The 12975-nt window shown below is 35.6% G+C and overlaps 1 protein-coding gene across 22 annotated transcripts in view; it reads right to left on the bottom strand.

Annotated features, from left to right (window-relative positions):
- Positions 1-12975, bottom strand: part of LOC149800365 (muscleblind-like protein 1) — a 309043-nt gene that overhangs the window by 134842 nt on the left and 161226 nt on the right. For 21 of the 22 annotated variants that reach the window (XM_089959999.1, XM_089960006.1, XM_089960000.1 and 18 more), the window contains exon 3: positions 7142-7309. In XM_089959999.1, the coding sequence (XP_089816125.1) occupies positions 7142-7309 (168 nt within the window). The remainder of the gene's footprint in view (positions 1-7141; positions 7310-12975) is intronic. The other variant, XM_089960007.1, reaches the window with a different exon arrangement.

Below are 12975 nucleotides of genomic sequence, written 5' to 3'. Positions count from 1 at the left end.
TGGTGCAGTTGGCTGCAGCTGCACAGCTGGCTTCAGTTTCTGTTAATTATCTTAAATTCATTGGGGGAAGCAATTACACACTGTCTGGACTGTAAACAGTTGTGACTGTGTACAAATTTTCTTTGGCATGGTTACTATTATTGGTGTTCTGGGTATATATTTTACTATGTCCAATCCAAAATGAAAAGTAAGGAAATGGGGAAACCCCAAAATCCAAAATTTTAAAAAAAAAATCTCAAGACTGGGAATAGTAATTTCCTTTATCAATGTGAACATTGCCTGTTTTCCCTAGTACCTGAATGTAAAATGGTAATCAAATGATTCACATTAAACTAAATGAAGATAAATTACTTCCGCATTTTAATGTTCACCAGTTTTGGCTCCAACCCTGACACTAAGAAATAAAACTGAAGCCTCTCATTAAAACATTTGGCAATTTTCCAAATTTTGCAATAAAGCTAATGCATGATAAGTCATTATTGTTCCATTCCTTAAAATGCAAGTGTTTCAACTGTACTTTCATAATAAATAATAGATAAGTGTCAGTATATGGCCATTTTCAACATACCATGTAATGGTTTATTATGTACTGCTGTAATTTTATTTTATGAAACGTTTCAAAATTGAATTTTTGTCTACCTGTATATTTTATTGGCTAAGGGTTCATGTTGTAACTACCTAAAACAATACCTGAGGATGCTTACAGGTAGTATTTTTGTTCATAAATCCCAGGACAGCACATGCATGGTAACAAAGACAGCCACCTGCATGTCAAGCCCTAATTAAAGTATTGATGAAAACCTAATTAGAACATTAACAACTGTTGGTAAGGCCACTAGCACTGCAAAGATGACTTTTTCCTTTTACTTGCCACAAAGGTAGGCTTGATAAAACTCAGTAAAAATCATAAAATATTTGCTTTATGCCAACCCTGAAATGGTTATATTTAAAAGAGGCTAAGGTGGGCTAGATGTCACTCACCTGGCTTACGTAACTTGACAGCAGACCTTTTCACAACGTAGGCTTATGTAGCTTCGTAAGAATGCACCTAATGTCAACTATAGCCCGCATTTTATATCAAGTCAATTTTATGATAGTCGGATAAAAATTGTTTCATAAGATTAAAACAATAATTTCTATCTCATGATCAAACTTGTAAAAGATTTTGATGAAATAACTTGATTTACAATCAAAATTAATAGAGAAATATAACCACTGAGATAATAGGTAATGAGCTCAGTCAAAATGATCCTCTCGTTAAAATGCACAGATCTCACTTGTTATTGAATTTCCAAGATATTGATGAAACAAGTTTTATTTTACCAAACAGAACAAACAAAATCTCATGAAAATTGGGTCTCATGAATCGACACAAACTCAGCCATTCTGATACAAGATCACAAAATTAACATTCATAGAACTCATTCATAATCGTACTCCACCAAGATTTTGATGTGAAAAGCTTCCTGAACAAGTTGGATCAAAGCATAAATATTTAATATATGTCAAAAGACATAATTAATATAATAATACAAAGGAAGCCAGCATTTAAATCAGTGCAACAATACAGCAAATACTTCCGCAAATCAGTTATCAAAACACGGTCGGAACTTAATTAGGTTCTCAGAGAAACGCTCAGACACGGTGTTATGGTAGATTGATGCATTTTACGTTTAATTACAAGAGGACACATTTCAATTATGATGATTACACTTAAAAGGAACTAAAAGAGCTAGAACACAAATTTCAATTGATAAAATTTTTTATTTAATTTGTATTTATTTATTAAAGTACTGCCTCCACTCGGTGTAAGTGACATTTACATTGACCTAAATTTCCTTACACATCATTAATTGCGGTATACTAGGAGTGTCGTCTGGAAACAAAATGTAAAAAATTGTTAAGACCTATTTTTAAATTTGATATTTCATAGTGTTGATTCAAATTTCCAGGTCCAATCTACCGTTTTCGATGATAAAACAAGCAATATATCAAAGTTTCTGTTACCAATTTTGATTGCGATTTTCATCAATTTCTACAAATAGGGTTAAATTTTTGGGGACATTTTCGGTTTTAAAAAATGGGATCCATGCCTGACCCCACGTTGTAAGCAAGGGCGCAAGAGGGATTGGTGTACATACCTACCTACATAAATAAATACATACATACATACATACATACATACATAGTCTGTGAGTGAGAAAAAAAAACAGCCAATGATATGCAAGATAATCACTTAAAAAAGCAAAGGCCTTGCTGATAATAAAACTCGCCCAACATCTTGATATTTGCCTTTTTACCAGGTTTTAATAGAAATGGGTCAGACTCCCAATCATAAGCTCAACCAATCAGATGCAAGACCACCTCATTAATATTCATATTTCTCACTTGTAATAAAACTTGTTGAATGTCTTGACACACTGACACATCAATGCTGCATCATTCCAAGGCAAAGTAAAATGACTTGCTGAGGGAGACACAACTGCAGCCATTTTGCTTAGGCTGGTTACCATAGGGGCAAACAAGGATATATTCCTCTTCCACATTTGTGTGGGGCATAAAGTGTCTGATGACATTGTGTTTTGACATACTGTATGGTGAATCAGAAAGGGTGGGTGGCAAGACTAGCTGCCTGCAATGCATAACCAGTGAAAGACTTTCTGATAATGTATTGACAATACAGTGCTTTGGGTGGTTGATTTAACAGAATGTTTAACATGTCACTGACTATATCATGCCAAGGAAATGGAAGCCATGTGCCTTTCTCACTGACACACCAAGGTAACCAACCTGGCTAGTGTGGGCAGGCATCAAAACCATGACATTTGGATCTCTAATCCAATATTCTACCAAACAAGCTAGCATGACCACACCCCCTTCCATGACTTGAACCATTCTGGTGGCATTTTTGGCACCAAATATTAATTGGTGAAACCAAATACACAAGCACATTCTTGCTACCTGGTTCATCTTGTAAGAATGGGGTTACATTCCCTAATTGCTTCAGTTGGAATTCCAGTTATCCACTATGCTTCAAAGCCAATTAAAGACACTGTAACTGAACAAATATGAAATACCTGCAGCAATGTATCAGTTCTACTCAAATTAAACCATGTGGTGACTATGATATAGTCTTATTCATTCTGCCAACTTTTTTACCACATAATAGGTGCTTGAATTAAACAAGGTCACTGCATGCATACTGAGTGCGTGAACAAAGCATTGATGTAAAACTTTTGACATTGACCCTTAGGTCAATAGGAGAGAGACTGTATCAAAGGGTCAACTGTTTTATCTCCATAATTATTCATTCAATGTATGACGAAAAAGCATCAAATGGGTTTAGGATGTAACAGAAAAACAATTAACACAAAGCCTAAGCCAAATATCTTTTATTACTGACCTTGACCTCAAGATGAAAAGGGAGGACAATGTCACAGAATCAATTCTCTTGGAGTCATAATGATTCTTCCCAAGTATGAAAAAAATCCATTATGGCCTTTGGAAAATAGAAGTAAAGAAAATATCATTTAGGAAAAACCTTAATGTAAATTTTTTATGAATGACATTAACACCAAGGTCAAAGTTGCAAGTGTGTATGTCCACAAAAATGAAATGCATTAGCTTTCTAGAGATTCATGCCAAGTATGAAGAAACTTGATCAAGGAAATGCAATCAAATAAATAAGCTTTAACCTTTGAACTTCTCACAAATCAACTATGACTGCAACCTTGTCCCAAGGGTATATGGGATAGCAAGCACATCATAATGCATATCACTAGTAGAGATTTCCCCAAGGGACCATGATGTCTGGCAAAATGGGTGGTAATTTAAGACAAGTTATACAGTACTGCTAATTTGTACCTGATCTGTACCCTGCCAAAATATGTAAAGCATTTATATTTTACATTTGTTAATTTCATAGAATGAAGCAAATTTGGATGAGATATCAACTGTCATTCAGTTTGCTCCTGTGGGGGTGGGTGAGGTGGGAATAGTAAGTACCCCAATAACTAATTTTTCCCCGATTCATTATTGAAACAAATTTGAAATTCTGCCAAGGTTTCCATCATTAAGACTATGGCTCCCAAAAATAAAATGACACTATAGTTCAATCGCATCCTTTCACTATTATTGTAATAAAAAAAAAAAAATAGAAAAGTAACAACAGTCCACTGAGTGGACTAATGCTTTACATGCGAAATGAATTTCCTGGCATTTAACATCATTTCTTCTTTTTAACCACTGAGTGTTGAAACCGTCTTTGATATTCATCAGCAATAACAAAATTTTCAAATTAGGAAGGACATATTCAAATTCAGTTTGACACCATTTTGATTTAAGACAAAGCACATATCAATAGACATTTTAGGTCATAAACTTGGGTCATAGTGATCATCTATTCAGGTGGAATAGTGACAAAAAGATTATCATGACAGCCATATCAATTGTATGACTGGCACCATTATGACAGCCAAATCATTTGTATGACTGGCACCATTATGATAGCCAAATCATTTGTATGACTGGCACCATCATGACAGCCATATCATTTGTATGACTGGCACCATCATGACAGCCATATCAATTGTATGACTGGCACCATCATGACAGCCATATCAATTGTATGACTGGCACCATCATGACAGCCATATCATTTGTATGACTGGCACCATTATGACAGCCATATCAATTGTATGACTGGCACCATCATGACAGCCATATCAATTGTATGACTGGCACCATTATGACAGCCATATCAATTGTATGACTGGCACCATTATGATAGCCATATCATTTGTATGACTGGCACCATCATGACAGCCATATCAATTGTATGACTGGCACCATCATGACAGCCATATCAATTGTATGAATGGCACCATCATGACAGCCATATCAATTGTATGACTGGCACCATCATGACAGCCATATCAATTGTATGAATGGCACCATCATGACAGCCATATCAATTGTATGACTGGCACCATCATGACAGCCATATCAATTGTATGAATGGCACCATCATGACAGCCATATCAATTGTATGACTGGCACCATCATGACAGCCATATCATTTGTATGACTGTCACCATCATGACAGCCATATCAATTGTATGACTGGCACCATTATGACAGCCATATCAATTGTATGACTGGCACCATCATGACAGCCATATCAATTGTATGACTGGCACCATTATGACAGCCAAATCATTTGTATGACTGGCACCATTATGACAGCCATATCATTTGTATGACTGGCACCCTCATGACAGCCATATCAATTGTATGACTGGCACCATCATGACAGCCATATCAATTGTATGACTGGCACCATCATGACAGCCATATCATTTGTATGACTGGTGCCACTATTTTCTTTTAGGACCAACTATAAAAAGTCTATTGGTGTAAACCCAATGTTGACAGAGGAGTGAGTACTAATATTATTTTCAAGATGGTGGCCATCCGGATAGTTTTATCATGCATGATGAAATTTATTGCTGGGTTGTATTGGTAAAACAGATTCCTGAATGCTGTAATTTGAATCTTCTTTTCTTTCTTTCTTTATTCATTTATCTCTAGTTTTATCTTCCAAAATCAACTGGTTTTTTTTTTTTGTGTTGGGAGTATGGATTATTTTATTTTAAAAATCTTTGATGACAGGGAAAAAGTACAAAGTAAAAATGCAATATGTATAAGGAACAGATGAAATAATTTCCTACATAATGCGTCAGCGCAAGAAAAAGCTTAAGCAACAACTGCAGAAATGTTGTGCAGTGTTTCCAATCATGACTAATGTCTTTGTAATGGAATCAAGTGATTTAAAATCCCCAACAATTTGAAAGTATAGCAAGAATGCAGTGAACGGTATACTGTACACATGCCCCTTGTTTAATTGCCCTCTGTTTAGGGGCTCTGTCTGTGATGCAGACAGAACATCACTGTGCAAACCATTTGCCTTCCTTCAGTTACATCCTTATCTTATCAGTCTTATCGTTTGAATTTTGAATCCAACAATTCAAAGTTAGGCAAATATAGATGGTGCAGGATTAAGTTATTCTGTGGACACCGTTTTCTTCTTCACATGACCCTGACCTATGACTTTTTCCCCAAAATCGATAGGGTTCAACATTATCTCAACTGGAAGCCATCCACAAAGCTTGCTAACAGCAAAATGGCTTACAAGTGGAGTGCACAAAACAAAACTGAAAAATTGTAATGGATGGAAAACATACCATAACATGTTCTACAGTAAGGGTGGCAAATTAAAAATGGGGAAACAAAAGCTCATAGCCATATCAAACGGCATTTAACTATAGTACACGCAACGTCTATTGACTATGCTACACTTGTGCCGGTGAAGAGTGATGCAGAGTGTAGATTAATAACGTACATTTATATGACTTGAGCACTGCAATCAACTAGTGCAAATTCCATTTGACCTAAATAGGGACCTAATTAGGGTCTACCTGGCAAGCAGGTGGATATTTATCTTGTGCATTTTACACTTCAAAGACCTCACAGCAGCAGGTGATAGGCCAGCTTGTTGTAAATCTATCACACCATAGTGGAGTACAGGCTCAAGTTCACTTATAACACCTGGAGATGATAGAGGACAACTACCCCAGCACAAATGAATAATGGCAGTTATATGCTGTGCACACTGTAGTACCAGCCTACATGTTGAAATGTGACAAAAATTTGATAGCAAAAATATGCAAATATAAGCGCCAAAGCTAGAGGCAGTTTAAGTACCAGGATATCATCAATTGTTGTTATGACAATATTGCCTTTTTAAGCTGGCAAAAAAATAAAGCTATTATGACAATATTGCCTTTTGTAAGCTGGCAAAAAAATAAAGCTATCAGATTAAATAAATGTTGGTAATCACTAAAGACAAATTACTTTGGCATTCATGACTAAGCAAGAGGTCCTAGTGGGCACTCCAACAAAAACAATACTGCATTCCTTATGGAAAACTTGAGTGAACTGTTTCACTACCATTTATAAATAATGGATTAAAGAGTCTGAAAAAAAGTACATTTAGTCTTGATATTATATTCATTAATTTGTTCTTTTTAATTAGCTGATATAATGAAAGCATATTTTTATAATTAATGTTAGAGGTACTCACCACAGGAATAAGACCGGGAACTATTGGTTGACTAAAAGCAGCCTGTGCAGCTTGAAGCTGGAGATTTTTCAATATCAAATTATTTCTGCCATTCTGTAACAGCTGTTCTCGTAAATGCTGTGGCGGATGGAGATACTTGCATGGGGGGTCCTTCCTTTGACATTTGCCCTGAAAAATTTTTTTAAAAAAGAAAATAAACCAACTATTTAAACTAATCAGGTAAATGGTATGCAAATTTCATGTCATTAATCTTTAAGTACATGTTTCCCTCTGTGACACTGGACAAGTAAAGATCAGTATATTTTCCAAGATTGTTAAATTATAGAAAGGGTTCTGCTTAAAATGACCATCTATAAAAAAGAAAAAAGATTGAAAGAGTGCTGTAAAGATGGAACACTTCCCTCAATACAAGGGTGACTCACTTCTAACATTGCTTACTTCTGTGGTCCTTAATAACAATGTTAGAGATGGAACACTTCCCTCAATACAAGACTCCTTCACTTCTAACACAGCCTGCTTCCGTGGTCCTCATTAACAGTGTTATGAAGAGGGAACATTTCCCTCAATATGTCTCCTTCATTTCTAACATAATTTATTTCTATGATCTACATTAACAGTGTTATAAAGAGGGAGCACTTCCCTCAATACAAGACTCCTTCACTTCTAACACAGCTTGTTCAATGTAGTATGGTCAAGTTCTATCAGTAAATGTGCTCAAACTGCATGGCAGATTTGGTAATAAAATACAGAATGTTTACTCTAAATAATAAATAAGAAATGACAGTAGTACAATGTGATGTATTTCAATTCATTACATTCTATTTACACCATTTTTCTAAGTCAACTTGGGCAGTGGTTCTCATACCTTTTGCACCAGTGGGCCATTTCCATGTATTGTATGTAAGGCTAATGACACCACCTACAGCTAGCCACAATCAGGGGCCATTTCCATGTACTGTATGTAAGGCTAATATACCACTTGAAGCTAGCCTGCAGCTAGCCACAATCAGGGGCCATTTCCATGTACTGTATGTAAGGCTAATATACCACTTGAAGCTAGCCTGCAGCTAGCCACAATCAGGGGCCATTTCCATGTATAGTATGTAAGGCTAACACACCACCTGCAGCTAGCCACAATCAGGGGCCATTTCCATGTATTGTATGTAAGGCTAACATACCACTTGCAGCTAGCCTGCAGCAAGCCACAATCAGAGCCATAGTTTGAAAACCTATGATTTAGGGCATGTTGAATTTGTTTTGTTGTCAAGCTAGATAGAACTGAACATAATATGTGTACACAACAAAATTACTGCAAGAGAAAAATAATTTGTTCTTAAAAAAAGAATTATTATTATTAGTAGTAGTAGTATTATTATTAGTATTATTATTATTATTTATCTGAGATTAAGATGTTACATGTGCTTAAAAGCATACATAACTCTGTAGAAATACTTTGGCAATCTAATGACATGGATGACTAAATTAAAAAATATTCTAACTTGTTAAATACTTGGATTTCAACATTCTATATAACAGCCAACTATATATATGTGTAACAAAGTGAATGTTTCATCTATGACAAGAACTGTTTTGATGTTCAATAATATTTCATTTAAAGTTTTAAAAGAAAAACAAAATTGCTGAGAAGATTTTATATAGATTGTACACAACCCATGTACAACAAGTGTTTTTAAGCAGCCAGGATGAACGATGTACATGCCATGGATTATACTCGAAATGTCAATTTATACAGTGACAGCCTTTCTGTCATATTCAGCTGTCTCATTAAACAATTCATGTATAATCTCCATCTACAAAAGTTGTCAATGTCATATATATCTCGTATATTTTTTTCCTCATTTGTTCCAATATAAACATTTGAAAATAGTGCAATTCTTTTTCTTTTGACTTGGTATAATGCTTTTGTTTCTGAGACACTATTTGTGAACAGTTCATTTCAACAACGAAATTGCGGGATCGAATGTGCTTGATGCAAATACAGTATTGTCAGTTGCTTCAGTAAAAAGAGCTGAAGAGCCTAATAAATTAATAGAATTTTGGCAAACACCATTTTTTGGCAGAAAAAAAAAGACTGCTTTTAAAATCAATACCTTGAACTGCAGGCTGAAGTTTTATAAATAATCCGTAGAAATTACAGTCCAAACTCTAAGCAGTAAGCAGCTCTGTGAATGCTTTAAAACAGGACCATCAAGGACAATTTCACTAGTTTCTTAAATCTGTCATGAAATGAGTACAATGGTTGATCTGTAATCACACTACCTACAAGAAATTGATCAAGAAAATGTACTATACAGACCCAGATATGTCATCACATAATGTGCTGACAGATTGTTTGCCATCTGACAATTTAAAAGTGAGTATTAGGGTCAGAATGGATGGATGCAGGTTGCTTCGGATTTTCTTAAAAAATGTATTTCTGCCTCTGCAAAGCTTGAAAAAAATATTACTGCTCTGATTGTTGTAAAATAGAACCAATTAAATTCATCAATAACTGTTTGCTGAAAAAAAGGAATATCCTGAGATAAAGAAAAACAACCAAATATGATGCTTATTGCTTCATGCTTCTTTGGTGCTGTATATGCTTGTTTATAAGTCATATCAAACAAAAAACAACAAAGTTCCTGATTTGCTGTACCATAACATGCATGTAGATCATGGTATTTGTTGTTTGTTCTACTGATTACTCCAACAAACTGCACAGTAATGTAACAGCAGATCGGGGTCTCTGCAGCTGGAACCATCTTATAAGTATATGGTAAATGTGGCTCAATGATCTGTACAGTTTGAAAGCAAACAATCGTCATCTCACCCCACCCCCCATTCAAGTGCACATCCTATTTCTGGTGCAGGTTAAATAAATTTAAATAAGTGACCTCGATATCATTCATTAGATTTCATCACCCACAATATGAACAGCAAGTTCAAGGGTCGCAACCACTCTGTTGCCATGGACAACGATCAAGCTAATGATATTACAATCAAGCTGAAGATGGAGAGGAGCTACAGAAACACACCCAATACAGTGCTGGACTTGTAATCCAAATGTTATGCGTTCAACACCCACCATAGCCAGGCTGGTTGGCCATCTTGATGAATTCTTTGTCAAGGCACTCAACTCACATTTCCTAGAAACGATACGGTGTTATTATGTGTTAACATGCTCTTACAAACCAACCAATCAAAACTTAAAGGGCAGCTGATGTACACATACATGTCACCAGATCAATGTTGTGCTTTGTAACACCATTGTGCTTTTACTGTCTTAACCCCATTATGGTCCTTTTACCGTCTTAACACCATTATGGTCCTTTTACTGTTTTAACACCATTACGGTCCTTTTACTGTCGTAACACAATTATGGACCTTTCACTGTCTTAACACCATTATGGTCCTTTTACTGTTTTAATACCATTCCAATCCTTTTACTGTCTTAACATTATTAAGGACTTTTTACTGTCTTAACACCATTATGGTCTTTTTACTGTCTTAACACCATTATGGTCTTTTTATTGTCTTAACACCATTATGGTCTTTTTATTGTCTTGCTAACAAAGCAGTATGGCACATATATTTAGCCATCATATGGTAATCTGACTTCATAATTTCTTCTTCCTGGTTTTTAGTGACTAAAGTTAAGTATGTTTATCCCTAAGCAGGCACACTCTAGTGGTCAAGTGTACAGTAAAATGGTAAAGAAAAGTATTACGGTTTCTCACCACCAAAATAAAGCCCTCATTATTGTGACTGCTTCTGGAATATCCAAAGGGAAATTATTTTAATGGTATACCGTACATACTCCCCTTTAAGTCAAGTTTAATCTGCAAATAACAAGCATCCTGCAAATCAGGGTTGATGTTTTTCTTTTTTTACTGCTTACTCCAAACAAATTGCACAGACACAGATCTGCCTGCACTTTATGAAACAGCAGATCTGGGTCTGTGCAGTTTGCAGTTGGACTCGTCTTATAAGCAAGTATAGGCATTACTTTTAGTTAACAATTCTTGACTAATTTTAAGCTCATGGTCAAGTATGAAAAAGTCAAGTACTAAAAATAAGTAGTATACTGAAATAACAGAAGGTCTTAATTTTAGTGACAGTACTGTGCAAGGAGTTCATTCATAACAGAATGTGTACTTATATTTCAACCTTAGGTATCATTTTCCAGGAAGCACTTGATAAATAGTACCCCTCCAAAAGATGTTGAATTGTACAGTATATCATAATCTATCATGAGATAGAAACCCCCAAAGCTTATAGTCATCTGAAATTTCCTTATCACTCAAAAGACAAGCTACAAAGCCTTGTCTGATGAATACAATAAAAGTAAATTGACACATTATCACCACAATAGGTACAGTACAAAGTGATATTACTGTAAACTAAAATATTCTTCCATCAACAATTATACAGTTTTCAAAAATTAAGGTTTCAGGATTTGACCATTGGTATTGTTGATATTCTGTCTATCCCTCAATCTAAATGCATCACTCTTGATAAAAACATTTTTTTTAAAAAAACACTCTTGCTGAATTTTCAAAGTTCCTGGAAGTTGTGTTAGTAACATTTTATAAAATACATTTTATTTTTTGCAATGAGAAATTGGAATAGAATCTTGAATACTGGTATAGCACAGTGACCCTTTCAATGTTAAGATTGAAATTTCAATTCCAAAATGAAAATCTAACATACTTATGACTTATATCTACATAAAAACACAGGGCTGACTAAATTTTAATCTGACGTACAATCAAGAATGGTAAATCATGTACATGAACTGTCAGCAGGTTTTGAATTGCTATATACTGGGTAATCACTACTTAGTGTGGAAATCGATTTGCCAGTTTGCCAACTACATTGTGACTGGCACATACATGTTCCCCCCCCCCCCCAATCAACCTGAGGATTTGAAAGGAGAAGACCATTGCCTGAGGGGAAAAAAAATAAACCTTCATTCATCACTTTTGATAGGAGTCTGGTCTATCAACAGGCAACAAATTGATCTTGGTACAAGCTGAAACGTATCAGATGGTTTACTTAAGATAAAACAATCTTAATTTGTCTGCAAATTGATCAGTAGTGTGACATTCAACTCAAGGGTAGACTTCCAGCTACTTGGCCTGTACTTTTACAGTAACAGTAGTTTGGCAATTCAACTCAAGGAAAGACAACCCCTCCCTACTTGACCTATACTTTTACAGTAATTGTAGTGTGACAAATCAACCCAAGGGCAGACTACCCCTACTTGATCTGTACCTTTACAACAACTGGGTGACCAATCAACTCAAGGGCTGACTACCCCTACTTGACCTGCATGTTTACAGTAACTGTAGTGTGACTATTCAACTCTAGGGCAGACTAACCCTACTTCAAAGGGAGACAACCCCTGAACTTTGGCAGTAATTTTAGTGTGACCATTCAACTAACAGGCAGACAACCCCTACTTGATCTGTACTTTTACAGCAGCAACAGTGGTGTGACCATTCAACTCAAGGGCAGACTACCCCTACAAGAAGTTCAAGGGTTCTTACTGGGAGAAATTGGTCACTTCACATTTTTGTAGTATTAAACCAATGATTAGAATAAGTAAAATGTCCCATCATACACTGCAACAAGTGTCACACTACCACCCAATCACTATAATTCAGGATGGAGGGCTTCAACATAAATTCAGACTATCTACAATGGAAATTCCATCACTGTTGTGTAAATGACATCACCGACTAGACAGGAAACATAAGTTAGTAGTAACCAGCCTATGATATTGGCTTGCCAGTATTAAGCAGGTACCAGTAAAGCTAGGTTCTAGACATATA

The sequence above is a fragment of the Sinohyriopsis cumingii genome, chromosome 5 (genome assembly GCF_028554795.1).
Source record: "Sinohyriopsis cumingii isolate HCF-2022 chromosome 5, ASM2855479v2, whole genome shotgun sequence".
Taxonomy (NCBI): Eukaryota; Metazoa; Mollusca; class Bivalvia; order Unionida; family Unionidae; genus Sinohyriopsis; species Sinohyriopsis cumingii.
Note: the sequence above shows the minus strand (reverse complement) of the source record. Positions and strands in the feature narration are given on the sequence as shown.